Below are 26544 nucleotides of genomic sequence, written 5' to 3'. Positions count from 1 at the left end.
CTACACACGTCGGGCGCTATTTCGAAGTTAACTTCGACGTTAGGCGGCGAGACGTCGAAGTCGCTAACCTCATGAGGAGATAGGAATAGCGCCCTACTTCGACGTTCAACGTCGAAGTAGGGACCGTGTAGACGATCCGCGTCCCGCAACGTCGAAATTGCCGGGTCCTCCATGGCGGCCATCAGCTGGGGGGTTGAGAGATGCTCTCTCTCCAGCCCCTGCGGGGCTCTATGGTCACCGTGGGCAGCAGCCCTTAGCCCAGGGCTTCTGGCTGCTTCTGCGGCAGCTGGGGATCTATGCTGCAGGCACAGGGTCTGCAACCAGTTGTCAGCTGTGTGGATCTTGTGTTGTTTAGTGCAACTGTGTCTGGGAGGGGCCCTTTAAGGGAGCGGCTGGCTGTTGAGTCCGCCCTGTGACCCTGTCTGCAGCTGTGCCTGGCATCCCTATTTCGATGTGTGCTACTTTGGCGTGTAGACGTTCCCTCGCTGCGCCTATTTCGATGTTGGGCTGAGCAACGTCGAAGTTGAACATCGACGTTGCCAGCCCTGGAGGACGTGTAGACGTTATTCATCGAAATAGCCTATTTCGATGTTGGCTGCACGTGTAGACGTAGCCTTGGAGATCGGGAGACGCTCCGGATGGCCGGAAGAAGGCAAACGTGGCGCCCACCTCTAAAACAGGACAGACGGACAATCCCGGGAGCTACAGGCCCGTCAGCCTCGCCCCAGCGCCCCAGCGCTCCAGCCTTGCGCCCTGGCGGGTGCCCGCAGCTGCAGAGAGACAGGGGGTGAAACGGTATTTTATCAGGCCAGTGCCGGGGGCAGAGACGCGCTGCGAGCTCCGCAGAGCTCCGCGTTCAGTCATCCCTGCGGACAGCATCAGCCGCGACGCGCGGGAGCTCAGCCTGCCGGGAGCGCGGCAGCCCCAGCCCACTGCCGGCGGAGAGCGCAGGCGGCCTGGGCGCCGGGCGGGAGGTACGGAAGCCCCGAGGCACACAGAGGGGCGGGGCGGCGAGAATGACTTTGTCCCTCGCCGGCATCTGTAGGAAAGGGGAGGGGGCCGGAAGTGCCGCGGCTCCCATTGGCGGAGCGGCCGGCGGCGCGCGCTTGCGGTCGGGAGAGCGGTTCCCAGCTGGGTCCGAGCGCCGCCGGCCCCGGCGCAATGTTCGGCGAGCGGGCTGTGGAGCTGGTGCGGGGGCTGCACCGCGCCGCCGACGGGCACCTCCCCGCCTTCAACGTGAGCGGCCGCGGCGGGGTCCCCCGGAGCGCGGGGCCGGCCCCAGGCGATGCTGCTCCCCGGCCCGCCCGGCGTCTCCCGGCGCGCGTCGGCTGGAAGCTGAGGGGCTCTCCGGGCTGTCAGCCGGGCGAGGCCGCAGCCTGGGGCTGCTCCCAGCTAGGTCTGGCGCATCGGGCTCGGCAGCTCTCGGGCCCCTCCCCCGCTCCCGGGCCGCCTCCCCCTCGTCCTCTCCCTCCCACCACCACCACCCCCCGCTCCCGGGCCGCCTCCCCCTCCCCCTCGTCCTCTCCCTCCCACCACCCCACCCCCCCCCCGCTCCCGCGGCGCCTCCCCCTCCCCCTCGTCCTCTCTCTCCCACCCACCCCCCCGCTCCCGGGCCGCCTCCCCCTCGTCCTCTCTCTCCCACCCACCCCCCCGCTCCCGGGCCGCCTCCCCCTCGTCCTCTCCCTCCCACCCACCCCCCCCCCCGCTCCCGCGGCGCCTCCCCCTCCCCCTCGTCCTCTCCCTCCCACCCCCCCCCGCTCCCGCGGCGCCTCCCCCTCCCCCTCGTCCTCTCCCTCCCACCCCACCCCCCGCTCCCGCGGCGCCTCCCCCTCCCCCTCGTCCTCTCCCTCCCACCCACCACCTCCCCCTCGTCCTCTCCCTCCCACCCACCCCCCCGCTCCCGGGCCGCCTCCCCCTCCCCCTCGTCCTCTCCCTCCCACCACCCCACCCCACCCCCGCTCCCGCGGCGCCTCCCCCTCCCCCTCGTCCTCTCCCTCCCACCACCCCCCCCCGCTCCCGCGGCGCCTCCCCCTCCCCCTCGTCCTCTCTCTCCCACCCACCCCCCAGCTCCCGGGCCGCCTCCCCCTCGTCCTCTTCCTCCCACCCCACCCCCCCGCTCCCGGGCCGCCTCCCCCTCCCCCTCCCCCTCTCCCTCCCACCACCCCCCCCGCTCCCGCGGCGCCTCCCCCTCCCCCTCTCCCTCCCACCCCCCCCCCCACTCCCGGGCCGCCTCCCCCTCGTCCTCTCTCTCCCACCCACCCCCCCGCTCCCGGGCCGCCTCCCCCTCGTCCTCTTCCTCCCACCCCACCCCCCCGCTCCCGGGCCGCCTCCCCCTCCCCCTCCCCCTCTCCCTCCCACCACCCCCCCCGCTCCCGCGGCGCCTCCCCCTCCCCCTCTCTCTCCCACCCACCCCCCCGCTCCCGGGCCGCCTCCCCCTCGTCCTCTCTCTCCCACCCACCCCCCCGCTCCCGGGCCGCCTCCCCCTCGTCCTCTTCCTCCCACCCCACCCCCCCGCTCCCGGGCCGCCTCCCCCTCTCCCTCCCACCACCCCACCCCCACCCCCGCTCCCGCGGCGCCTCCCCCTCCCCCTCGTCCTCTCCCTCCCACCACCCCCCCCCGCTCCCGCGGCGCCTCCCCCTCCCCCTCGTCCTCTCTCTCCCACCCACCCCCCAGCTCCCGGGCCGCCTCCCCCTCGTCCTCTCTCTCCCACCCACCCCCCCGCTCCCGGGCCGCCTCCCCCTCGTCCTCTTCCTCCCACCCCACCCCCCCGCTCCCGGGCTGCCTCCCCCTCCCCCTCCCCCTCTCCCTCCCACCACCCCCCCCGCTCCCGCGGCGCCTCCCCCTCCCCCTCTCCCTCCCACCCCACCCCCGCTCCCGGGCCGCCTCCCCCTCGTCCTCTCTCTCCCACCCACCCCCCCGCTCCCGGGCCGCCTCCCCCTCGTCCTCTTCCTCCCACCCCACCCCCCCGCTCCCGGGCCGCCTCCCCCTCCCCCTCCCCCTCTCCCTCCCACCACCCCCCCCGCTCCCGCGGTGCCTCCCCCTCCCCCTCTTCCTCCCACCCCCCCCCCACTCCCGGGCCGCCTCCCCCTCGTCCTCTTCCTCCCCCCCCCCCCCCCCGGCTCCCGGGCCGCCTCCCCCTCGTCCTCTCCCTCCTCTCCCCGCTCCCGGGCCGCCTCCCCCTCGTCCTCTTCCTCCCACCCCCCTCCCCCGCGCCGCCTCCCCCTCCCCCTCGTCCTCTCCCTCCCACCCCCTCACGCTCCTGCGCCGCCTCCCCCTCGTCCTCGTCCTCCCCCTCCCACCCCGCTCCCGGGCCGCCTCCCCCTCCCACCCCCCTCCCCCGCGCCGCCTCCCCCTCCGACCCCCCCCTCCCCCTCGTCCTCTCCCTCCCACCCCCCCACGCTCCCGGGCCGCCTCCTCCTCGTCCTCCCCCTCCTCTCCCTGCTCCCGGGCCGCCTCCCCCTCGTCCTCTCCCCCCCACCTCCCCCCCCCCCCCCGCTCCCGGGCCGCCTCCCCCTCGTCCTCTTCCTCCCACCCCCCTCCCCCGCTCCTGGGCCGCCTCCCCCTTGTCCTCTTTCTCTCCCCCCTCCCCGGCTCCCGGGCCGCCTCCCCCCCGTCCTCCCCCCCGCTGCTCCTGGACCGCCTCCCCCTTGTCCTCTCCCTCCCTCCCCGTTCTGCCTTCCCCCGCCCTCTTCCCCTCCCCGGGCCGCCTCCCCCTTGTCCTCTCCCGCCTCCCCCTTGCCCTCTCCCTCCCCCCCCTCCCGCTCCCGGGCCGCCTTCCCCTTGTCCTCTTTCTCTCCCTGCTCCCCACTCCCAGGCCGCCTCCCCCCGTCCTCTTCCCCCTGCCCCACTCCCGCGCCGCCTCCCCCCGCTCCCGGGCCGCTTTCTGCTCTCTCCCTCAGTCCCCTGGGTGCAGGCCAGGCCCATTAGGGCGGGATCGTTCTGAGGAGGTTCCTTGCCACCCGCGCCTTTCCCTGTGGGCTGTGAGGGGAGCGCCCCCTTCCCCATGAGCTGCCGCTGAGGCGTGCCATGTGTGTTGCAGGAGGATGGGATCCGGCAGGTTCTGGAGGAGATGAAGGCACTGTATGAGCAGAACCAGGCAGACGTGTGAGTGCTCATGGCGGTGGGACGCTGACGAGCTGCCTGCCCACGAGATGGGGGGGGAAACAGGCCTTGGATTTAGAAAGGGCATATACAGGAGTGTTTCTCTCCCTGGTGTGCGGTGGCAACCGGGGCCATCTGTGCCTGGTTTTCTCATGGTGAAAGCTTTCCAGTTAAAGAAAAAGCCTGAAGTCTTGGGATGTGGCGTCTTTTGCTCCTGGAAGGTCCTCAGTGGAAGATCTGGAATTGAGAATTAGACCGGTGGTTTTCAACTGGTGTGCCTTGGCATATGGCTGTGCCACGAGAACTGTTCACATGCGCCATGAGATTTCATCTTTTCCCCCTCCCTTTGGCTGCGCGGAGGTGCTGTGAGGGGAAGTGCCGACCCCACAGGAGCCCATTCCCACCTGGAGGCAGCTCACCCCTACTCCCTGCTGTGGCAAGGGGGAAGGCAGGAGCCCGCTGGAACTGGGATGATGTTTAAATGCCAAGTCAGGCTCCCACTGGCTGGTGGGGAGGGAAGCAGCTTTCACTGGCTACTCAATTTACTCAACATCCCTAGCATGGCACTGAACAAATTTTGAAAGTGTGTCTGTGCTCACTGTCTAAGACTGTATTCTGTAGTGGATTCGAAACATTAACTCTTTTGGAGCATAAGCTTTCGTGGTCAAAGAACCGCTTTGTCCAATGCATCTGACAAAGCTGGTCTTTGCCCACGAAAGCTTTTCCTCCAAAATATCTGTTAGTCTATAAGGTGCCACAGGACTTCTTGTTTTTGAAGATACAGGCTAACATGGCTCCCTCTCTGATACATTAACGCTTTTGATCCTTGTTTAGCTTATGTGCACTAACATTGCAAAACTCTCTAGTAAACCTGTAACCATAGTAAATGTGATGTTGAGGAGCAATCAGTTCAGCTGAAAAAAGTGGGCGCCCCAGGGAATTGCTTGTTTCATTGAAGTGTAATGTGGTACTGAAAAGATTGTGAACCCCCAGATTAGGCTCTAAATGAAGGGACAAAGTGCTACATCTTTAACAAGAGCTTTTTGTTGAGTAGTTTATCAAGCAGTTGAACATGTTTATAAAACCATCTAAAAGAGTTTGAACTGGTCTGAATAAAAATCTCTATTGCCCAGGTTTCATTTTCTGGGTATCTGTGATGTGTAACTGCCTGTCCATAGGTAAACCAGCAGTCCTGTAGCACCTTAAAGACTAACAGTTTTATTTATTAGGATTTGTAAATGCTGGATTCTTATTTTTGCTCTAAATCTGATGAAGTGGATCTTGCCCATGAAAGCTAATAATAATAATAATAATAATAATAATAAATAAAATATAGTCTTTAAGGTGCTACAAGACTGCTTGTGGGTTTTGGTGGTGGTGGTTTTTTGTGAAGCTAGACTAACATAGTTACTACCCTCAGAGACTATTGTCCATAGATTTACTCAGCTGTGCAAAGCCACTTATGGTTGTAAGTGTGCATTGCTAAATAAAGGAGATGATTTGTTATGTCAACTTTTTTTTGGTTTGCAAAATTGAAAAAGTCAGTGTTTCAGTTGTATTTAAGAATGTATTTTAAAATACAGCTAGATGTGTAAATGGGAGAAGCAGCATAGATCTGCAGTTCTTTGGCGATGACTTTGTTCTCGTTTTGTAGTTTCAAAGAACAAAATCTCCCAGTACCAGAAAAACTACCCCCAAGACTGCCATGAAGCAGGCAGCAAACTAGCTAATGTGGTCAAGAGATTATTTACTTAGCCAAACAGGTATGTTGCTCCCTGGGGAGTAAAAACAAGATTGGGTCAGGAGGATGCAAAATGCTGGGGAGATTCTAAACTAAACTGTATCTGAGCTTTGTATGAATGTGTGATTTGAGAAAGTAGGAAGTATATTTGTATGACCAATCTCTTTCCCTTTGTATTATTGTAGAAATGAGGCTAAATCAGGACAAAGTGACTTGATCCCAACAATCAAATTTCGTCATTGTTCTCTCCTGCGAAATCGACGATGTGTTGTTGCATACCTGTAAGTTTCTAGTGGAAAGGCATATCATGCTTTCACAGTATGATCTCTTCCATGAGCTAAGACCTGTATTTTCAAGAGCTTCCCCTGATTTTTGCATGCAACTCTTGAGGCGATGTAGTCCTAATTGTCAAAAGGATGCTGAGCGCTTGGTTGTCCCGTAGAGATCAGAGTGAGTCTGGGTGCCCAGCATCTCTGAGAATCAAGCCTCTATGTTTTTTTAAAAGCTAGGCATACAAATCAGAGGGCCACCCTTAAATTCTGGCATTAACTCTTTCCCTGTGCTTGTCTATTATGTTTAGTATGAGACACTTCTCATTTAATCTTAATTATATTACCACTCCCCTCTGTAGAATGTGAGCACCTTTCAAATGTATTAAAATGAACCGAGGACTGTCTCTGTATCATTGTTTTCCATCTTTCTGTAGGGACTCTGTTTTTATTTAAATGTAAGATTTTATGGAAGAGAAGACTAGAATAACTGGGTTTTACACTTTATTCTGCAGTTGTCAGATTTGGTGTAAATAGGGGATTCAGTTCATATTCGGATTAATACCTCTGATTTTGATTGAGAGCACAGTGCTTCTAATCCTTGGTTCATTCTTCCAGGTATGACCGGTTGCTTCGGATCCGAGCACTCAGATGGGAGTATGGCAGTGTCTTGCCAAGTGACCTCCGATTTCACATGTCAGCTGAAGAAGTAAATCCAGCTTTGTTATGAACTTGACTTGTTTAATAGATTTCAGATAGAGCCATTTCAAACTTTCAGCTTTAGCAGAGAAGAATATTTTCACTACCTTTTTATATCTACCAGCATAACTTTCATTCTATCTATAAATTCACACATTTCTTGCTAATTAAAGGGACAAGCCCATGAGATAGAGGGGGCGTGGTGCCTCAGAGGATTTAGCCCTCTGACTGCATGAAGCCAGTTCTCCACAGAACAATACTCACTGCTCAGAAATGGAAGGTTTGATGCTGGGAAGGAATTAATTAGCTTTGATTTACTGAAGGTGGGATTCTTTAGTAGCCGCTGAACTAATGAAAGTTTGAAGGAGAAGAGTGTTTTGCCAAATTTCACCAGTGTTGCTCATGACTTCTTGTAAAACAGAAAGGAAAGGGATCAGAGTCACAAGTCGTGGGCTGAATGGTTAGTATTTTCAGTGGTAGAAATGTGCTGAATTTATGGCCTAAAGGTGAGCTGTTCTCTCACTTTAAGTTCATTTGTCATGGCGACATATTTTAGTCTGTTTTAAAAATCACCAACTAGAATAAAGAGAATCATCTATGTCCTTAACCAAGAACATCTATAATGGGTCAGACCAAAGGTCCATCTAGTCCAGTATCCTCTTTTGACAGTAGCCACTGACAGATGCCCCAGAGAGAATGAACAGAACGCGTCATCATCAAGTGATCGCTCCCGTCACCTAGTCCTAGCTTCTAACAAACAGAAGCTAGGAACACCAGCTCAGGCTGGCTAATAGCCATTGAGGGACCTGTCCTCCAGGAACTTAGCTAGTTCTTCTTTTTTGAACCCTTTTATAGTCTTTGCCAGAGAATGTTGTGAAGGCCAAAAGTTGCATAGATTGTGCACTGTGTGAAGAAATACTTCACTTTTGTTGGTTTTCAACCTGGTATATATTAACTTCATTTGGTGGTCCCTAGTTCTTGTGTTATTGGAACAAGCAAATAACTTTTCCTTATTTACTTCCTCTACACCAGTCATGATTTTATAAACCTGTGACACCGATATTTAAAAAGGGCGCTAGGGGTGACCCTGGCAATTATAGACCGGTCAGTCTAATGTCAGTTCTGGGCAAATTAATTGAAACAATAGTAAAGAATAAAATTGTCAGGCACCTAGAAGAACGTAATTTGATGGGCAAAAGTCAACATGGTTTCTGCAGAGGGAAATCATGTCTTACTAATCTGTTAGAGTTCTTTGAAGGGGTTAACACAGATGCAGACAGGGGACATCCAGGAGATATAGTATACTTAGATTTCCAGAAAGCCTTTGACTAGGCTTTTATGTAAATTAAGTTGTCATGGGATAAGAGGGAAGGTCCTTTCATGGATTGAGAACTGGTAAAAAGACCGGGAAACGAAGGGTGGGCATAAATGGTAAATTTTCCAAATGGAGAGGGGTAACTAGTGGTGTCCCCCAAAGGTCAGTCGTAGGACCAATCCTGTTCAGTTTATTCATAAATGATCTGGAGAAGGGGATGAGCAGTGAGGTGGCAAAGTTTGCAGATGCCACTAAACTGTTTGTTAGTCAAGACAAAGGCAGACTGTGAGGAACTTCAGAAAGATCTCATCAAACTGGGTGACTGGGCAACAAAAAGGCAAATGAAATGTAATGTGGATAAGTGTAAGGTAATGCACATTGGAAAAAATAAATCCAACTATACTTACAATATGATGGGCTAATTTAGCTATAACTAATCGGGAACAGATCTTGGGGTTATCGTGGATAGTTCCTTGAAAACATCCACGCAGTGTGCAGACGCAGTTAAAAAGGCAAATAGGTTGTTAGGTATTATTAAAAAGGGATAGAAAATAAGGAGTATCTTACTGCCCCTATATAAATCTATGGTACGCCCACATCTGGAATACTGTGTACAGATGTGGTCTCCTCACCTAAAAAAAGAGATCCTGGCACTGGAAAAGGTTCACAAAAGGGCAACTAAAATGATTAGGGGCTTGGAACGGGTCCTGTATGAGGAGAGGCTAAAAAGATTGGGACTCCTCAGTTTAGAAAAGAGGAGACTGAGGGGGGACATGATAGAGGTATATAAAATTATGACTGGTGTAGAGAGGGTGAATAAGGAGAAGTTATTTACTTGTGCCCATAATACAAGAACTAGAGGATACCAAATGAAATTAAGGGGTAGCAGGTTTAAAACTAATAAAAGAAAGTTCTTCTTCACTCAGCGCATAGTTAACCTGTGGGACTCCTTGCCAGAGGAGACTGTGAAGGCCAGGGCTGTAACAGAATTTAAGAGAGCTAGATAAATTCATGGAGGTTAGGTCCATAAAAGGCTATTAGCCAAAAGGTAGGAAGGGTGTCCCTGACCACTGATTGTCAGAGGCTGGAGATGGATGGCAAGAGACAAATCGCTTGATCATTGTCTTCAGTCCACCCCCTCTGGGGCACCTGGCACTGGCCACTGTCGGCAGATAGGCTACTGGGCTGGATGGACCTTTGGTCTGACCCAGTATGGCCAGTCTCGTATTTATACCTCTGTCATATTACCCCGTAGTGTTCTCTTTTTCGAAGCTGAAAAGGCCAAGTTTTTTTAATCTTTCCTTGTATGGCAGCCACTCCAAACCCCTAATTGTTCTGTTGCCCTTTTCTGAACTCTTTCCAGTGCCAAGGTATCTTTGAAATGAGGTGACCACAGAATTCAAGATGTAGGCATAATTTGGATTTATATAGAGGCAAAAAAATATTCTCTTGTCTGCTTGCCTGTCCCTTTTTTAAATGGTTCTTATTATTCAGTTAGTTTTTCTGACTGCTACTGCACATTAAGTGGATGATTTCAGGGAACTATCCACAATGATTCCAAGATCTCTTTCTTGAATGGTACCAGCTAATTTAGTCCATCATTTTATACATGTAGCTGGGATGATGTTTTCCAATATGCATTGCTTTGCATTTATCAACATTAAAATTCAGCCAGTATTGTGAGATCCTTTTGACGCTCTTCACAGTCTGCTTTGGACTTAACTATCTCGAGTAGTTTAGTATCAGCTGCACTGTTTTAAAAGTAACCAAACCTCTGTGTGCTACGTGCAACATCATCTGAATTTTGAAAATTCAGAGTTGGATTGCTGCAAGTCAGTGGCTTTTGTAGCACTGTTTTAGCCCAGCTTTCCTCTTTCAGCTGAATCTAATACTTTGCCCTTTCATTGAAAGGCCTCATTACACTTTACAGGGAGCCGTTAATGTATGGCACTTCTCTTTTGAAAGGGGAGGGAGAATCCATTCTTCTCAGAGGAGGGGAAAGGCAGGCTATGTCTCTACGTGCTTGTGTGTAGTGCTTGCTGAGACCATGGACACTGGTGTAATACAAATGGCATGTATTTCCTCCTGTCTTCCTCAACACTGCCTGCATTTTAAAGTGGCTACAAGCAGTGTCTTAAGTTTTTGCACTCACCATTGAGATCCTGTGTCCCTGCGGGACTGTTGGTTTAGTTTAACGTTCTTCTTTCTACAGACGGAGTGGTTCAATCAGTATAAAAAGTCTCTTGCTACCTACATGAGATCATTAGGAGGAGAGGAAGGGCTAGACCTTACACAGGACATGAAACCTCCCAAAAGCTTATACATCGAAGTAAGTGCAAGGCTAAGGCTCCTTGAATGGTCTTTGTGCGTACAACTGTATGAGAAGTGCACACCGAGGCCAGCATCACAAGATGTGTAAGTCACGCTCTGCTCTTTTCTAAGATATAAGGCTGCTTAGCAAAACTTGACAACTTGGTAGTTTGTGCAGCAGAGGATGGAGATGTGCAGGTAGTGACGGAAAGCCACCAACTCTGCTATTCCTTTCATTTAAACTCTGGTCCGAACATGCTCAATACAGGCCTTCTTGGCATCCCGTCACTTCCACACACAGGGACTCCTGATCACCCTCCTTCATTCGCTTTACTGTGAGATATGAGGTGTGAGGGCAGCTGTGGGTTAGCAAGGTGGACCAGACAGGGAACTTGCAGAAAGGCTGGAGTTGCTCAGTTTGCATTGCAGTTCCCTGTCTTACACAGGAGGTGTTTTGGGCTGGTGTGAAGGCCTGCCTTAAACGCAGCCCAGGTGACATGCAACAGGAGTAAACAGTGATGGGTCTCGTACACCTGCATTCTGTGCAGGCGACATGGGGGCTCTTGAGCCTGTGCATGTAATCTGCTGATGTTGAATTTTTTTCTCCTTTTCTTCAGGTTCGGTGTTTAAAAGATCATGGAGAATTTGAGATCGATGATGGTACGACCATTCTGTTGAAGAAGAATAGCCAGGTAGCTATGGCAGGAGAGCAGGACTGTTCCACTGGCTGATTCCTTTCCTGTGTAGGAACTAGCTGAGGCAATAACATTATTCTGTCCCAACTGGGAGCAGTTTCTTTGGGATCCTTCACATAAGGCTGCTCTGTGCAAAGGCTTGAGAGGGACTAACTTAGTCCAGTAAAGCCTCAATTCTGAAGGCTCCTAGAGCATGTTGTGATGTACTCAGTGCAGAGGCTGCCTAGAAGGCAGCAGAGCTGTAACAATTTACAGCAGCTGAGGATCAGCCCGTCTGTGTATGCACAACAGGGGAGTGGGCGGGGGGTGGGGGGGGTCACAATTCTGGCTTATGGTTAATACGGGTGTCATGCTTGATGAGGACTATTGCCCACTCAGTAGTAAGTACTGCAGACTGGGAACTTTTCACAGCGACCCCTTAGTGGTGACTGTTTTGAGCTGTCACACAGGGCCCAGCAGTGGGCAGACCTCACTCTGCTCTTCTTCACAGCTGTTCCTATTGTGCAGCCTGGTGCTTGATTTTAGTCAGATATCAAAGATGAAGGCAGAAGTGGGGTCTTCACACAAGTTGTCTGCCTTCAATTCAATAAGGTCTTTTGTTTTTCAGCATTTTCTACCACGCTGGAAATGCGAGCAGTTAATCAGACAAGGCATTCTGGAGCATGTTCTGTCGTGAATATGGGGCTGCAGCTGTAGGCCTATTCCACCAATCCTCCTTCCTTGATGACTCTAATAAGGAAATCAGACCAAATGTAGTGGTGGTTTTAGCAGTAGCACAAACAGCTTTCCTTGTTTAATGTATCCCAGTGTCGAGCGGGTTTGCAAAACGGGGGAAACAACTGTTTAACTGTTCCTAAAAACGCCGCACGAGGCTTTTAAGAGCGTTTCGAAAGCAAAGCCAACTGGCCGTTGAGTCAATTTCAAGAGACTGGATGGATTTCTTAGAGCATCGCCTCCCTGCTTTCTCACATGAGTGATGTACTGGGGGACAATAGGGGCAACTCCCTGGAAGCCCAGAGAGTTTTCTTTAATCCTCCAGAAATAACTCAGTTTACTGTCCCCCCACCCCACTGCTGGGGAGAACACCCAGTATACAGGAGTTAAGCACAGGCTTCTCCCGGGCCTGGCTGGTCTTGTGCCCTTTCCTGTAGGCCCCCAGACTCAGGCACCAAAGGTGGCTCATTTCCTAGTGAGCCCTTCCACTCCCCTAATCTCATTGCCATGGGCACCTGCCCTGCTGTAACAGCTGCTCAGAGTTCCACACCCCAATATCACAGACCAGCACTGTCATGCAGCCAGCCAAGCTTGCAGGGGAGACAAAGGGGCCTGGTTCCCGATCACCTTAACATCTGTGCCAGGCAGTTCCCTCCCATGCGAGGGGGGATGCTCAGCTTCTGCTGCTGTAGATCAGAGGCTGGACTCCCCTGGTTTTACCTTGCTGCAGCACTTCTCCATGAGCCAGCCTGGCTCCAGCTGACAGGGCTCTGCTGGGCTGTTGCTGGTTCAGCCCAGTGCCTTCCTTTCCTCCTTCCCCATTGTTCTGCGCAGCTGGGACTCTGCTCACCACCATGCAGGTGGGCACTGTGCAGACTGGCTCTGTACACCCCACCCCTCACCTCCTTATACCACAGCTCAGCAACTTGCTGCTGCAGGGCAGACTTTGGGGGCCTGGCACTGGCCCCCATCAGTGCCAGGCCAGGATAGGGGCCTGGCTCTATCCCTATCCCTGCAAGGGCTGGGCCAGGCCAGGCCAGGATAGGGCCCTGGTGGGAGCAGAACTTCCTTATTGCAGCTGCTGGCTCCTGAGGGCTCCTCTGGTGTCCCCAGCAGGGGATGGTCTGGGCCCTTATACCTGAGCTGGGGAGAATGGTGAGGCAATGCAGATAAAGCTCTTTACGTGGCTCTGAGTGTAGGAAGACAAAATAGGGCCAGGCGTGAGGCTGGACAAAGCAGCTGAGCACAAAGACCTCCCTGGAAGGGAGAAACATGGCTACTGCAGGTACCTGGCCCCTGACCTGCCCAAGAAAGGCTCCAACCAGTGACAGCCCCACCTTAGGAGGACTGAGCAGCAGCACGTGCAGCAGTTGAGGCTGTCAAGCTGCTCATCCAAGAGGAAGCTCCTCCAGGGCACTTGAGCAGAGATACGCACTCAGTGTAGAAGGCTGCCAGCTGCTCAGCTCAGTGCTGGCTGGCTCATGCAGTGAGCTGCAAGCACATGGCCATAGTGAAAGGGACAGGAAGGGAGCAGCACCTGCCAGTGTAGGACTGGTGCACTACACTCTTGCAGGGACTGAGGGGCCAGAGCAGGAGATGAGTGCCCTGGGGTAGCCTGCTGCAGGCAGCCAAGGACCTCAGGCCCCTACGGGCAGGTGACAGCTCTGAGTCCCACCCTCAACCCCACAAAGCAGTGGCCAAAAGCAGCAGCCCAAGCTGTAGTGGGACAGAGGTCCTATGAGGTAGCTACAGACCACTGGCTTCCATATGCTATGGGGAAGATCAACCTGTTCAGGGTCAATATTCTGGAGTTGATTTTGCATGGCCAGCAGAGATGTGTGAAATGGAACTGGCTGGGGTTGATACTCAGCAGCTGTGCTCCTCGCTGTTGCAAGGAATAAGGGTGGTCAACAGGAGAAACTCCCACTGACCTCCCTCAGTGCGGGCACCAGCAAAGTCAACCGTAGATAAGTTGATTTTAGCAATGCAATTGCCATACCTACAACTGCGTGTCTGCAATTGAGTTACCTGCCTAGGACAGCCCAAGCCTAAGAGAACTCCATCAAACAGAGGCACAGTACCAGCACCTAGAATGCGCCTCAGTGACAGCTGGCCCGACAGACGAAATGAACAGAAACAAGCTACATAAACACCCCTCCAGGGTAAAGTACTAGTGACCTCTGAACCCTGGAAGTCAGCAGAGAACACACACACTCCTGAAAGGGGAGATGGAGCAACCTCCATGGGACTTGGTGGGAAGAGCAGAGGTTGCAGGAGAACAGTAGCAGTGGCTCTGGAAGTCAGTCTGTCTGTGTGCACAAGGTTTGCATGGCTGGCTGCAGTTGCAGCATTTCTGCAAATAGTTCTGGCAAGAAAGCCATTTTAGCTTACAAGTGTGGAGTTCTCAGTCCCCTGGGCTGGGTTACCATGAGACCAGCTGCTTGTAAACTGCAACCCCACCGCTCTAATCCCTTGCTCCCTGCTCAAGGGGCCCTGGTGTTGCTGCATTAAAGAGTGAGGGGTGGAGGAGGGAGAAGCCAATCCATGTTTCACGAGACAGGAGCAGGGCCTAATCTCCAGGGGACAGTGATCCCATTATTGTTCCCACTCACTCCTGGTCATTATGCAGCTGGTCCAGGCCCTGGACTCTTGATGTAAGTGATGACCTGGGTGTCAGGATCCAAGGGAAGCTGTGAGGTCAGGCAGAATCTGGGCAGGCTAACCCCCGGGGGGATAAAAACTAACCCAGAAACCAATGGTAAAAATGCAATTTTAATATTAAAACCATTCACCAGCCCCAGTGAAGAGGACAGAAAGTAGAAGATCCTAAAAATCCAGCAGGTCCTTCCACCTCCAGCAGCATGGGCCTTGAGTGACAGCCAGGACTGGGATGACTAGTATATTGTGTGTGTAAAACTGCACACACCATATGAACTGCCAGTGTGCAGACAAATGTGGAGAGCACCTTGCAATTACCGTAAATACCACTGGGCCCCAAGACAGCCCCGTGCTGCGGAGAGCTTCCTTCCATTGTCAAATGGCTGAAAGACCCTAGAGCGCCTGCTTCTCCCTCTGAAAAGGGAGCACGATTCCCTTATGGCCATTACTTCCCCCCCACATCCCTGAGAGGGCTCAGCAAGCCCTATCCCCTGCTGGCAGCGGGGGAAGGCGCAGTAGTGTGCCCACACCTCACAGCAAACAGAGTTGCCCTGGCTGCACAGGGCCTTGCACTCCCCCTAAGGCCAGGGCAGGAGTCGCCTCCTGATTGTCCTTCCAGCTGCAGCCACGCCCCATGCTGGGGCCCAGTCACATGCCAAGAGACGCTTGTGCCATTTTTCTGACCAGTTGGTTTAGGGCAAAGAGCTTTTCCTCCAGGGCCAAGTTCTTTTTCTCAGCAATTTTCTGCCTCTGCTCAGCAGCCTGCAGAGCTTTCACCAGCTGCGCATTCTCCACGTACAGGTCTTTCAGGAGTAGGCCGCCCTTCGCATTTCTGTCACACTGCAAAGCAGGGGGAAGAAGTGTTAGATCCCAGCGCAGCACATGCCCCCTGCAGGGAGTTCCCTCACAGGCAGGCTCCGGGCCTCATCTCCAGTAAACATAACAGCTGAACAACCAGAGGCAGCCACAGCCAGCAGGTGACTAGCTGGCTCTTCACCTGGACAGTGGTGCCGAGACAGCAGTCCTGGGGGAGCAAAGGATCTTTGCAATGCAAAGATTAGCACTTTCCAGCCCATCAGTGCCCAACTGATCTAACTGGAGCCTGGCTTCTTATTCAGCCTCCGCTAAGCACAGATGGTGCACGGTGCTGTACAGAGCAGCTCATAACCCTAGACACCGCACCGGGCCTCACTCTCTCCCCTGCATAAGGCCAATTACTGGGGCTAGATTCAGAGACAATCCAGAGCCAGCATATGGAGCTACCTCCATAACACCTACCCCTCTGTGGCTGCTAATCCACCTCAGGTAAGGAGCAGAAAGCATCAGCCCTTTGGGTTCACTGGGCAGGGCTCTGGAACCCAGAGTCCACATGGGGGTACAGCATCTTACACATGGACTCACCAGCCACATGAGGAGGGCTTTAAAGGAGGCTCAAGGGGGCATGTGGTAAAAGCCCCAGGTTAGTCTAACAGAGAACAAGCTGTTGAGGGCCAGTGGCCCACAACACGAGGGTCACAGGAGTACCAAGAGGGGAAAGACCAGAGGGGTATCTGCTCAGCACTTAGATGTTTATCCACAAATGCCGGGAGTTTGGGGGATAAAAACAAAACGGGAAGAACGAGGAGTCTTCGTCCATCGGCTACATTCTGACTTAGCTGCTAACAGAGTGGGTGCACATAAAAATGGGAAGAGCCCATTGAGCCAGGAGGGGTTGCAAGATCTTTGGAGTCCACAATGACCTAGACGCATTTGAGAACTTGTCAGAAATCAGAGACCAATGCAAACGACTGCTCTTTGGAAGGAGAACTCAGTGTGGGGGCTCCCTGGTGGGCAGGGGTAACGCGGACAAAGGCCTGGGGATTCACTCCTGGAGTCTGAGTAAGCAATGGGATGCAGCTGTGGAAAAGGTGAGTCCCGGGACCGTACTGGCGGTCGTGCCTCATGTACAATACAGAGGGTGTCTGTTCTGCTTCATGCTGCCCAGACGCACCATATCCAGGCCTGGTGCTGCAGTTCAGGACGGAGGTGGATAAATTGGAGAAAGTGCAGAGAAGAGCAGCAACACTGGCAAAGGGTGAGGAAACCTGGCCTGGGAGGGAAGGGGACAAACCCAGGCCTGCTTAGTCCTGAGAAAAGGAGGCTATGCAAGGAGCTGGTTGCACACTGCCGACCTGTGAAGTGCGGCTCTAAGCTGGGCCCCAGACACTGGGTCTCCAAGACAGGAGGAAGCAGCGAGGGAGGTTCAGGTTAGCTCCCAGGAAAGGCTTTAGACTCGCGGGGCAGGTGAGCCCTGGACCGGCCGCCCCAGGGAGGCGGTGGAAACCCCGTCACTGTAGGCTGGGCAAAGCCCTGTCCAGGAGGATCTGGGTGACTTGTCCTGTGTCCACGCCAGACTGGGCTAGCTGAGCTCTCGAGCTCCACATTTCTGTGATTCCATGCACGGACCCATGGCCCACTCCCAGCTGACCTTGCACCGCAGCCCTGCAGAGGCCACTTGTGTGGCCTGTGGCACACAGGCAAGGGCAGTGATGGCTCCCGAGGCCCCAGGGGAGCTGCAGGACAGTGGGTACAGCTGTCTCTGAACCCCACCCCACCCAGCCTAGCAGAAAGCCCCTGCAGCGGGTGGGGGGCAGGGGAGGGACAGTGCTGTAGCAGGGAGAAAAGACTGACCCAGGCAGCAACTCAGGATGCACGGGGTTATCTGGGCCAACAGCAGAAATAAAACCAGGGGGGCCTTGGACAAGCACGAATGGCAGCTCCTGACAGCTCAGCCCCTCCCAGCCAGCAGAGTCAGTGGCCATAGGCCCTCTCACCGACCTGCTCCTGGAACTGGGTCACCTTCTCCCGAAGCGTCCTCTGTCCGTTCCTCACATCACGTTCCAGCTCCTCTGCCCTCTCCTCCGCCGCTCGGAGCAGCCGCTCATGTTCCCCCTGCAATGCACCATGAGGAACCATATCAGCCTCAGCCCCCAACCCTCCCCTCACTCACCAGCGAGCCCCATGTGCCTCCTCGGTGCCTGACGTGTACCACACGCCACCGCGGATGCCTGGCACTGCTGGCCACTGGCGAGCGAAACGCTGTGACCACTAATGCAAACAGCCCCGTCTGTGCTGCTGCCTTGTCTGTCCCATTCCTCGGCCCTGGAGTGAGCTTACTCCCCCGCTGCGTCGTGCCTAAACCCCAGACTGGGCTCCCTGGGTCTGAGCATTCACACACGCAGCACCTCGTTCTACGGGGCCAGGCTCCCTGACTGGGCTCTTTAGAAAGGAGGGATAACAAGGCTACTCTGCTAGGAAACCGGACCCCTCGGGTGTGAGCAGTTCAAACCCAAGCAGCACAGCTAAGTGAACAAAGCCCCTGTCCAGACATTGATTCTCCCGGCGATCCAGCTGCCCCGGCAGGGAGCCTGGGGAAGAAGCATCTCCCTGGAAGGGCAGACCAGCCCCACACACACACAGATGGGCCTGGAAGGGCTTTTGATGAGCACTTGCAGGGTGCTTAGGGGTCAGCAGGGACCCTTTAAAGGACACAGGGTGAGATTTACAGCTGTGTCTTTAAAAGCAACTGTTTGAGTGGAGACACCTTCTCCCAGGCAGAGAATGTGAGCTGGGAAGGGCTGGTTTGACAGTTCCCCGTTCTATTTCCATTGCTGTGTAATGGGCCAGCTGTGGATTGGTCTTTTCAGCTATTTCCAAAACATTTTACCCCAGCACCGAAGCAACACACGCTGAGAACAGCCCAATGGTTACAACGCACAGCTGCCCATTGGCTTAGCAGCAGGGGTCACACCGTACCCTGCTCCAGCACTAGCTGCCCACTCCACAACCCAGGGAACCCCAACAGGGGTCTGGGCCTGTCACCGAGGCGATGGCTGTTCTGTGCCAAGGGTGGGGAGCAGCTGGGGGCAGTCTAACACACAGGGTCCTTTCCCCTCGTTTGGACACAGCACAACGGAAAGGGTGTCTTGGGGAGTCCGAATTCACACCCAGGCTACGCTTTGGGTTAGACTTGCGATTAATGGTCCATCCCAGAAAAACCACCACGGCCCATCTCTGGCATCGCCCTTTTCCCCATCTCCAAAGGCAGCGAAGCAGCACCTCCACGTCCCACTGAGGGGAGACCAAGGCACAGAGCAGGTGAGTGACTGTCTCACGGTCGCCCAAGAGGCCAGCAGCAGGGCCAGGAACAGCACCCGGATCTGGTTCCGGGCCAGCAGCCGCTTCAGGGGTCCCACCGCCTCAGCCAGCATCCCCTGCTGCTCACCTGCAGGGCAGCCAGCTGCCGGCTCGCCTGCTCGGCTTGGGCACCGAGGGCATCTTCTAGCTGCTGAACTTTTCGCTGCTCTTCTGCCCTCTGACTTTGCAGCTTGGCAAGAGACTCCTTGGACACGGTGTGCTCCAGCTGATCTGTTAGGTGCTGCAGATCCTGCCGGTGCTGAGACTGGGCCCGGCTCAAGCTGGTGTTGGCTTCTAATAGCTACAGCAGAAGAGGAAAATGAAGACAGAGGCACCATGTCCCAGCTGAAGACAACCACGCCATCCCAAGGGCCGGGGCATGAGGTGCTCCCAGCCAGCCCTCAATGACGACTGCACAGAGCCCCGGCGATCATTCTGGGGCTCGGTGCAATGGGCAGTCCTGTTGTAAGACAGCAGCATAGCCTGTGTCTGCTGCAGCTATCAGTGCAGGGGCCATGCACTGCGCAGTGCGGTTAGGCTGCGAGGGCTGGGTGAGGCAATGGGATGCTGTCAGAAGCAGCAGGTCCCACTGCATGCTGGTAATCTGCACAACAGCCATTCCTGGAGGGACACAGCACCACAAGGAACGTGCCAGTCCAGCTGCGGGGACGGCGGGACCTAGGTCGCTGTCTCCCTGCCCCTGGGGGACCTGCCTTACCACCAGTCACAAGAGCAGACCCAATGCCCCAGGCTGGCCTGCAAGAGACCACTGGTAACAGAGGCATGGCCCATCGTACGGTGACACTCTGGGAAAGGCTACAGCAGCTTCCTTGGGTGTGCTCCGGGGAGGCCAGTGGCTGCTGGGAGCCGGGCTGTTCTCAGACTGACCATGGTTCTGTCGTCCAGGAGCGGGGATGGGGGGAGGGTGCCCATGGAGTGGAGGACTTTGGGTGACGGGAGAGTTCATCCAGAGCACAATGTCATGGGGACAGGGGGCACCAGGAAACCCCGTTGGCTGGTTTTGTAATTTCCACCACTCTTCCTGCTCTCCTGCTCCCCGTTACAGCTACTGGGGCACGCAGCCCAAAGCCCCCGGCGGGGGTGTAGCCAGACATCCTAGACCGCTGAGGAGTTGGTAGCTGTCCCATGGGGCTCTCTCTGGTTTGGCCACTTCTCCTTACGCCTAGCAGGTTGTCACTGATTCACCCTGGATGGAGCAGCTCTCTGCCAACATGAGCTGGCACGCCAAGGCCACGCCCACAGGGAGCAAGTGCTGCGGTTACAGCTGGTGCCTTGCAAGCAGGCCTCTCCCTGCCTGCAGCCAAGAACCAGCCGGCCTGGCAGGCAGCTGCAGCAAGTCCATACCTGATCCTGGCTTTCCTCCAGCTCCTCTCTCAGCTGCGCTGTTGTTAGCTTCAGGGTCTTGCACTCCTGAGTCGCACATTCCAGCTCCACCTCCAGCTCCTGCACCTGGCTGACCTGTTGGGGGGAGGCCATTAGCATGGGGGACCCTGGAGAGCTCTAGGCCTTCTGGGCAGGACAAGGCTGGTTCTGGGTTCCTGGACAAAGCCGGGCGCCCTCCCTTTCACAGGGTGCCTTCGGTGTGGCACGGCCATCCGCCCCCCCTTCCCCCCATGGTGCAACGTCATGCACAGACCTGCCAGCTGGGCTCTGTAGAGCCTTCAGCCTTGGCCCAGTGCGACTAACCTCTCCAGCGACTGCTCAGCCAAGGCTGCAGGCTGTGCCCACCCTGCTCACTGGCTCCAGGAACCACAAGCCAAGCCGCCCGTGGGGGTGTGGAGTGCAGCAATGCTGGAGCAGCACCGTCCAGGACCCTGCAGCATTAGTGCCACACACGGACCAGAGCAGGCAGCTGTGGCGATGCAGGGCCAGGTGCCCTGGGACAGTTGCACTGCAAGCCAGTGCAGGGAGCTTCTTTTTGCCACACAGCACAGCCGAGCTGCAGCACCCCACGCCCCAAGGCAGGCACTCCAACGCCGCACCCCATCAAGACAACCTGAGGCCAGGCTGCCGACTGCTCGCCCACCCGCCAAGAGCTCACCTTCGTGCTGGACTCCTGCAGCTGCTGTCGGAGCAGCTCCCTCTCTGCCTGCCACACAGACTGACACTGCGCGTACTCCTGCTCCAGTTTACTCGACGTCTCCTGCAGCTGCCTGGCCACAGCAGCTTCCTCCTCTCTCTGGCTCTGCATCTCAGACAGTCTCTGGCTTAGCAGCTGGGTGGCTCTGTGGCTGGTCTCGCTCTGCAGGTGGAGGTCTGACAGCTGGCTGCTCAGCTGCAGGGTCCTGGCACTGAGTCGGGAGATCTCCTGCCTGTATGTCTCATTCTGGGGAATCCACCCGTCCCAGAGGGAGACAGGAGAAAATAGGGAGCCAAAATTTCAAGTGATGAGTGACTTGGTGGCCTGGTTTGGAGACACTGCAGCTGAGACCTGCCTTTTGGCAAGCAGCTGGCCCAGCGTATTCTGAACAGTGAGCTCTTTTCTCGGGGGCTCAGCCAGTGAGCCCAAAACGGTGCCTCGCTTTTGCAAATCTTGGCAGGAACTGTAATAACTCCCAGCATGGTGATTTCAAAGGGCCTCCAGCCCAGCACACACCTGCACAAGAGCCTGATCCTGAGTGTCCCCTGGGAAGCTGGGAATTACCCCTTTCGGCCGGTTTAAACCCAACCCCCCCGGCTAGCCCGGCTCCTGCTCCTGCCTTGTGTATGTTCAGCAGGCTCCTCCAGCCAATGCCATTTGACTCAGTGTGCTGAAAAAACTCCCGATTGCCCAAATGTTTCTTTGTGACCTTTGTTAAATGATAATTAACCCAGTTTTCCACTGGCAATTATTCTTTGTTTCCAAAGTTAAGCGAATTACACTGAACAAGGTTACAAAAGAGTTGAAGGTTGAAATCCAAATTAAATGCTTCATGTGGAACATATTTCTTGGCTCCCTGGTACTTGACATTGACTTTTCATCCCTATTTGCACTGTGGAAACACTTAACACTCTCCAAAAGATTTAAGACATAAAAAACATTCCCCACCCAACTCTCCTGAAACGGTGTCGCCTAAAGGAGCTGGGTGATTGATTCCCATGAATGTGCCTGGGACTGGGGTGTTCTAAGCCCCCAGCCTGGCATGACAATGTCAGCAGAGTTAGAAAGCGCAGGGTGGGAGTCCCACAACAAGCTCATTAATGCCCAGATCTGAGTGTTTGCTGATATCTTGCAGGCTATATGCAGCGTGTGCCTTCTCTGCCCCTTTTCCTGGCACGGTCCCTTTGCTGGTTGTTTGAAGTGCCAGTTGGCACTGGAAGGTTCTTACCAACTGATTTAACTCTTCTGCCTCAGCCAGCGCCTTTTCCTTCTCCCTTTGCAGTTCGTCAATTTGCTTCCTGTTGGAAGGGGAAATGTGTCATTGCAAAGCACAGAACTCTTCTGCGGGGGCACAGCTGCACCGGTGAGGGTTAGAAGAGAGGATGATTATTCCCATCCAAGTAATCCTGCCAGCATTTGCCCCGGACTAACAACGTCACGTTGCACTCGCGTTTTCAGCTGAGACTTTCAGACCTGACCAATGATTTTAGGTGCGTACCTGGACACCTCTTGAACAGACCTGATTTTCAGAGCATGCCAAGCAGCTGCCCTCTGTCACTCAGTGACTCCAGCCTGAAAGTCATCCCTCATACTAGGCCTCGTGTTCCTTGCTCAAAGTGAAGCCTGCAGCCAACTGCCTGTGTTGGGAGCTGGACAGCCCTGGCCCAGAAGCAGTATCACCAATTCCCTCCAAACCCCAACCCTTGGCTCCAGGGGACTGTGATGTGCGGAGCCAGCCAGAGCTCAAAACGGCCTCTCCCAGACAGATGTGACTCGCTGAGTTGCATCGAATTACCAGTTTCCAATGGGTTTCTGGGTCAGACCATAGGGCCAAGCATGCTCCACTCCCAACAGGGGCTTTAGGCTTTGAGGAAGTCAGACAAACCTGCAAACTGCTGAATGTTGACGAGGGCCTTTTCTCACCTTTGTTTATTACTTGCTTCCTCCACTTCTTCCACTTCCTGCTGAAACCTCCCCAGTTTAGTTCTCAGCAAAGCGTTCTCTTCCGACACCCTGCGCAGCTCCGTTCTGCACACAAAGAAATTGTCATCTCGGGACCTGCGGTGGCCACAGACCTGATGTGCTTTCTGCATCACACACGGTTTTCAGTGACTGAGAGCAGCACAGAAGCTGCGGCGAGTGTTTGCGCAGTTGGTGGTGGCATGGCGCAGGGCAGGTTCCCAGAGACCAGCTGCTCACCAGGGCAAGCCATGAGGAAAAAGCCGGAGGTGACTGGCCAAAGTACGAATGATGTTTTCAAGCTTCTTGGTCTGTGATTGGCTGAAATTCTCCTTTTATGTAACTGCCAGTGAAAGACAGCTTCAGCCAAGAGAAGCCCACACTTAACTAAGGGCGATTACAGACCTGCAGGCCGGATTGCACCTTGTGACCGCACCTTGGGCACCCAGCTTACTGTGGGCAGCTGGCACTGCGTGTGCACATTTGGTCCTCCTGAGTCTAGGATCATACCACTTCCTTCTCCTTTCCCCAAAGGTTTAACTACCCACCCGCATTGCATCCTCCGGCGCACAAGGGATCACCGGCATGAAGGAAATGCCGCTATGGAGGCTGGCAGGGGGACCGGGTGCCCTTGGCAGGCTGGTTTTCTGCAGCACGTTCAGCTCACGGGAGCCAAGAGCTGCACACCTCCTTTGCATTGGGGTAGAGCCCTGAGCACCAACCACGGTCAAGGCCTTCCAAAGCGTGGTACACACAGGCAATCGCTCTCCTGGGGAGCCGACCATCCAGACAGACAGGAGGGAGAAACAGGCTGTGATCCCCTCTACAGATGGGGAACTGAGACGCAGGATCCAAGTGACGTGCCCAAGGCCACTGAAGCGCCAAGAACTGAGCTCTCAGCTCCCAAGCCCCAGGCATCGCTGGGCCGTCCTTCCTGTCCCCACAGCACCCTTTAACCCAGTGGTTCCCAAACTTTTGATTTTTGAGAAACCCTGATGCCCCCCCCCCCACTTCTTTACCATCATCAAACCCCCCTTTTAATAAAAAATTCCATTTGTAATTTAAAATAAACACAAAAACTTGATATAAAAGTGTTATTTAAAATTAAAAGTAGGCACAAATGGTTTCTCTTGGCCCCTTGCGGGTGCCTGGTGCAGCACTCAAGAAGGGACGGGGGCTTTACGGCTAAAGAACCAGAATGGGATTTCAGAGTCCTGGGTTTGATTTCCACCACTGTCCCGGACCCCTGGTGTGACCTTTAGCCAGTCACTTGGCCTCTCTGTGTTTCAGTTCCCCAGCTGTAAAACAGAGGATAAACCAGCCTTTGTCTTGCCACATGAGACTGCACATTCCTTGGAGAAGAGCGCCCCTTGCGCTGTGTCTGTACAACGCCCGGCCCACGAGGCTCCCAGTATCAATCGCAGGATGGGACGTTTGACTCACCCAAAACCAACTGCTCATTTGATCAGTCAAATGCTTTAGAGCTGTAGTTTTTCAGAACAGTAACGAAAAACCTCTGACAGCTCAGCCCCAGGATGGCGCTGACACCGTGCTGCAATCAAAGGTGACTTCCGTGAAACACAACAAAAGCAGCTCTACCAGGGGCCCTGAGAGAGGCAGGCTCCTGCCCACCGCCAGGCATTCCTGCTGGGACACGTGACTGGGGCCAAACAGTAGGTGGTCAAACACTGTCATCTGACTGGCCTATTGACGACAGGCCTAGCTTAGTATAATGCAAATATTAATCGGGGGCCTTTTGGGGAAACCCCAAGATAGGAGGCTTGAAGTGGCTGCCTACACTCACACAAGCCAGGCACACAGGTCGGTGCCACTCTAATCCCAGACCACGTGTCTCCTACAGGTGCCCAACTCCGGCTTTGTTGGTCTGTTCTCTTACACCAAATCCTGCACATGTGCCACTCCTGAGCCCGGCATCCACGACAGGCCAGGACTCTCTTCCAGTGAAGCACGTGGGAAGCCCAAGGGACCAACAGAACCAGAGGGGTGAGCAAAGCCCGGGGCGGAGGTGGGAGAGATGGGAAAGGGCAGAAGCACTGGCAGAAGGGAGACAATAGCTGCTGGATTTTTCACAACGGGTTCCATTTACAGAACCCTCTGTCTCTGAGGCTGCCACACGCCTGCTCTGCTGCAAGAGTGGCACTAAAGCAAAGCAGAACGGACTTCGGGTCCGTCCCCAATCTCTTGTATGAACATCGCTTGAGCCCAGAAAGAAAAGGGGGTCAGACCTCATTAATCGGAGCTCATTCTTGTGCTGCATCCTCAGCTCTTCTTCCAGTCTGTCTCTTTCCCGAGCCAGCTGCTGTCCCAGGCTGCACATCTCTTTGGCATAGTATTGTTCCACTTCTGCCCTCTCCTGCTCCGACTGCTTCTCCAGCTCCTGACTTGGAGTGCACTTCTGGAGCTGGTCTTTCAAACCGTCAATTACCTCTTGGTATTTCATGTTGAGTTCCTCGAGGTCACCCTTCTGCTCTTCTAACTCGCTGATCTCCACTTTAAAGCCTTGCTCAATGTCCTTCCTTTCCTTCTCAAAGCTCCTTTTCATTAACTCGATTTCCCTCTCATAGTGATTCACCTGAAAGAGGAACAGCAGCTCTGCATTAGCAAGGCTCTCCTCAGCACACCTCCCTGCACTCAGCTCCAAGCCTGACACTCACCGCCATCAGGTCTTGAACAGACGGTGTTGGCAAAGGTCTCTGAGCTCAGGCAAGGCTGTAACATTCTCAGGCAATCCTAAGCCTGCAATACCAGATGGTCACCCTGCCATGGTCCCTGATGGTTTTAATATCTTGCACAGAGGAACCTGCAGCGTTTCTAGCTGAGGACGTGAGGCAACAGGATTTACTGTATCTGGTAAACATTTTTGAGGATTCCAAAGAAAGCAAAGCAAACCTCTGCTGTGCTCTTTCCTCAGACTAATTCGGACATTTTCACACCCAGGGACCATGCTGCCCCTCCAGGGAGTAATATGGGTAAGAGGGAACCTGCCAGCCTCAATCCCAGGAACACCCACGCAGGAGCCAAGCACGAGCTTCCATTCTGCTCACTGTGGGGCTCCCCCAGAGCCCAGTGAGGTCAGTGAAACACAGCAGATCTGAGACCAGCAGCCCAGGTGGAGAAGTACAAGCTGCCCAAGGGAGCCAGACTCACAGCTCATGCGAGAATCAATAGAAACTGGGCCTCCAAAGCTCCCCGAATTGCTGTGATAATCTCATTCCTACTTCTGGCTGAGAACCCCGCAAGTCTGGGGCAGCTCAGCACACCCACCCCAGGCGCCTGGAGCAGTGAGAATGATGTCCAGCACTGACTACATGGCTGCCCACTGGAGCCGTCACTCTGGCAAGCCCACAGGGTTCACACAATTCTTTTCGCTACTTCTCCTTCCAACCCCCGTACGAACTGGGACTGAGTACAGGGAGGGGCGCAACACCAGGCAGAGACTCTAAAATCTGGGCAGTGAGTCCCTCTGAGATCCCAGAGGAGGGAAACACCAGTGAGTCCCCAGTCCCCACATTAAGGAACACAGAAAGAGGCCTAAAAAAGAGCCACTGTGGCTTAACCACCACGTAAAAGAGGCAGTGAGAGATTAAAGAGGCATCCGTTAAAAAGCGGAAGTCAAATCCTAGTGAGGAAAATAGAAAGGAGCATAAACGCTGCCCAATTAAGTGTCATAATGTAATAAGAAAAGCCAAAAAAGACTTTGAGGAACAGTCAGCCATAAATTCAAAAAACAATAGTAAAATGTTTTTTAAGTACATGAGAAGCCGGAAGCCTGGTAAAAAAGCAGT

At 54.7% G+C, this 26544-nt stretch overlaps 2 protein-coding genes across 7 annotated transcripts in view; one reads left to right on the top strand and one right to left on the bottom strand.

Moving 5' to 3' along the window:
• Nucleotides 1-1069: 1069 nt before the first annotated feature.
• GINS1 (GINS complex subunit 1) lies at nt 1070-12082 on the top strand. Of its 3 annotated transcripts, none has more exons than XR_012644705.1 (7): nt 1070-1236; nt 4040-4104; nt 6028-6123; nt 6730-6820; nt 10338-10540; nt 11053-11127; nt 11738-12082. XR_012644705.1 is itself a non-coding variant. In XM_074988415.1 (7 exons), the coding sequence occupies exons 1-7, from the start codon at nt 1162-1164 to the stop codon at nt 11804-11806; spliced, it is 588 nt and encodes a 195-aa protein (XP_074844516.1). In that variant the 5' UTR covers nt 1074-1161; the 3' UTR covers nt 11807-12073. The 3 variants fall into 3 exon arrangements, 2 of the variants coding, with proteins under 2 accessions (XP_074844518.1, XP_074844516.1); XM_074988415.1 differs by having other exon boundaries at nt 1074-1236; nt 10338-10454; nt 11738-12073; XM_074988417.1 differs by lacking the exon at nt 10338-10540 and having other exon boundaries at nt 11738-12079.
• Nucleotides 12083-14606: 2524 nt separating this feature from the next.
• NINL (ninein like) overlaps nt 14607-26544 on the bottom strand; it is a 71956-nt gene continuing 60018 nt past the window's right edge. For all 4 annotated transcript variants that reach the window (XM_074989191.1, XM_074989192.1, XM_074989193.1 and 1 more), the window contains 8 exons: nt 24985-25331; nt 22703-22807; nt 22008-22077; nt 20741-21025; nt 20044-20157; nt 18767-18979; nt 17320-17433; nt 14607-15342 (listed from right to left, as the gene is read on the bottom strand). In XM_074989191.1, coding sequence (XP_074845292.1) covers nt 15151-15342; nt 17320-17433; nt 18767-18979; nt 20044-20157; nt 20741-21025; nt 22008-22077; nt 22703-22807; nt 24985-25331 — 1440 coding nt within the window. In that variant the 3' untranslated portion in view covers nt 14607-15150. The remainder of the gene's footprint in view (nt 15343-17319; nt 17434-18766; nt 18980-20043; nt 20158-20740; nt 21026-22007; nt 22078-22702; nt 22808-24984; nt 25332-26544) is intronic.

The sequence above is a fragment of the Carettochelys insculpta genome, chromosome 3 (genome assembly GCF_033958435.1).
Source record: "Carettochelys insculpta isolate YL-2023 chromosome 3, ASM3395843v1, whole genome shotgun sequence".
Classification (NCBI taxonomy): domain Eukaryota; kingdom Metazoa; phylum Chordata; order Testudines; family Carettochelyidae; genus Carettochelys; species Carettochelys insculpta.
The sequence above is the reverse complement of the archived record's forward strand: the minus strand, read 5'-3'. Positions and strand labels throughout refer to the sequence as shown.

Excerpts from the sequence above, each read along its gene's own strand:
- GINS1 (XM_074988415.1), top strand. The coding sequence starts at position 1,162 with ATGTTCGGCGAGCGGGCTGTGGAGCTGGTGCGGGGGCTGCACCGCGCC. Across the intron at positions 6,124-6,729 it reads CGATGTGTTGTTGCATACCT|GTATGACCGGTTGCTTCGGA; the intron begins GTAAGTTTCTAG and ends TCATTCTTCCAG. Across the intron at positions 6,821-10,337 it reads TTCACATGTCAGCTGAAGAA|ACGGAGTGGTTCAATCAGTA; the intron begins GTAAATCCAGCT and ends TTCTTTCTACAG.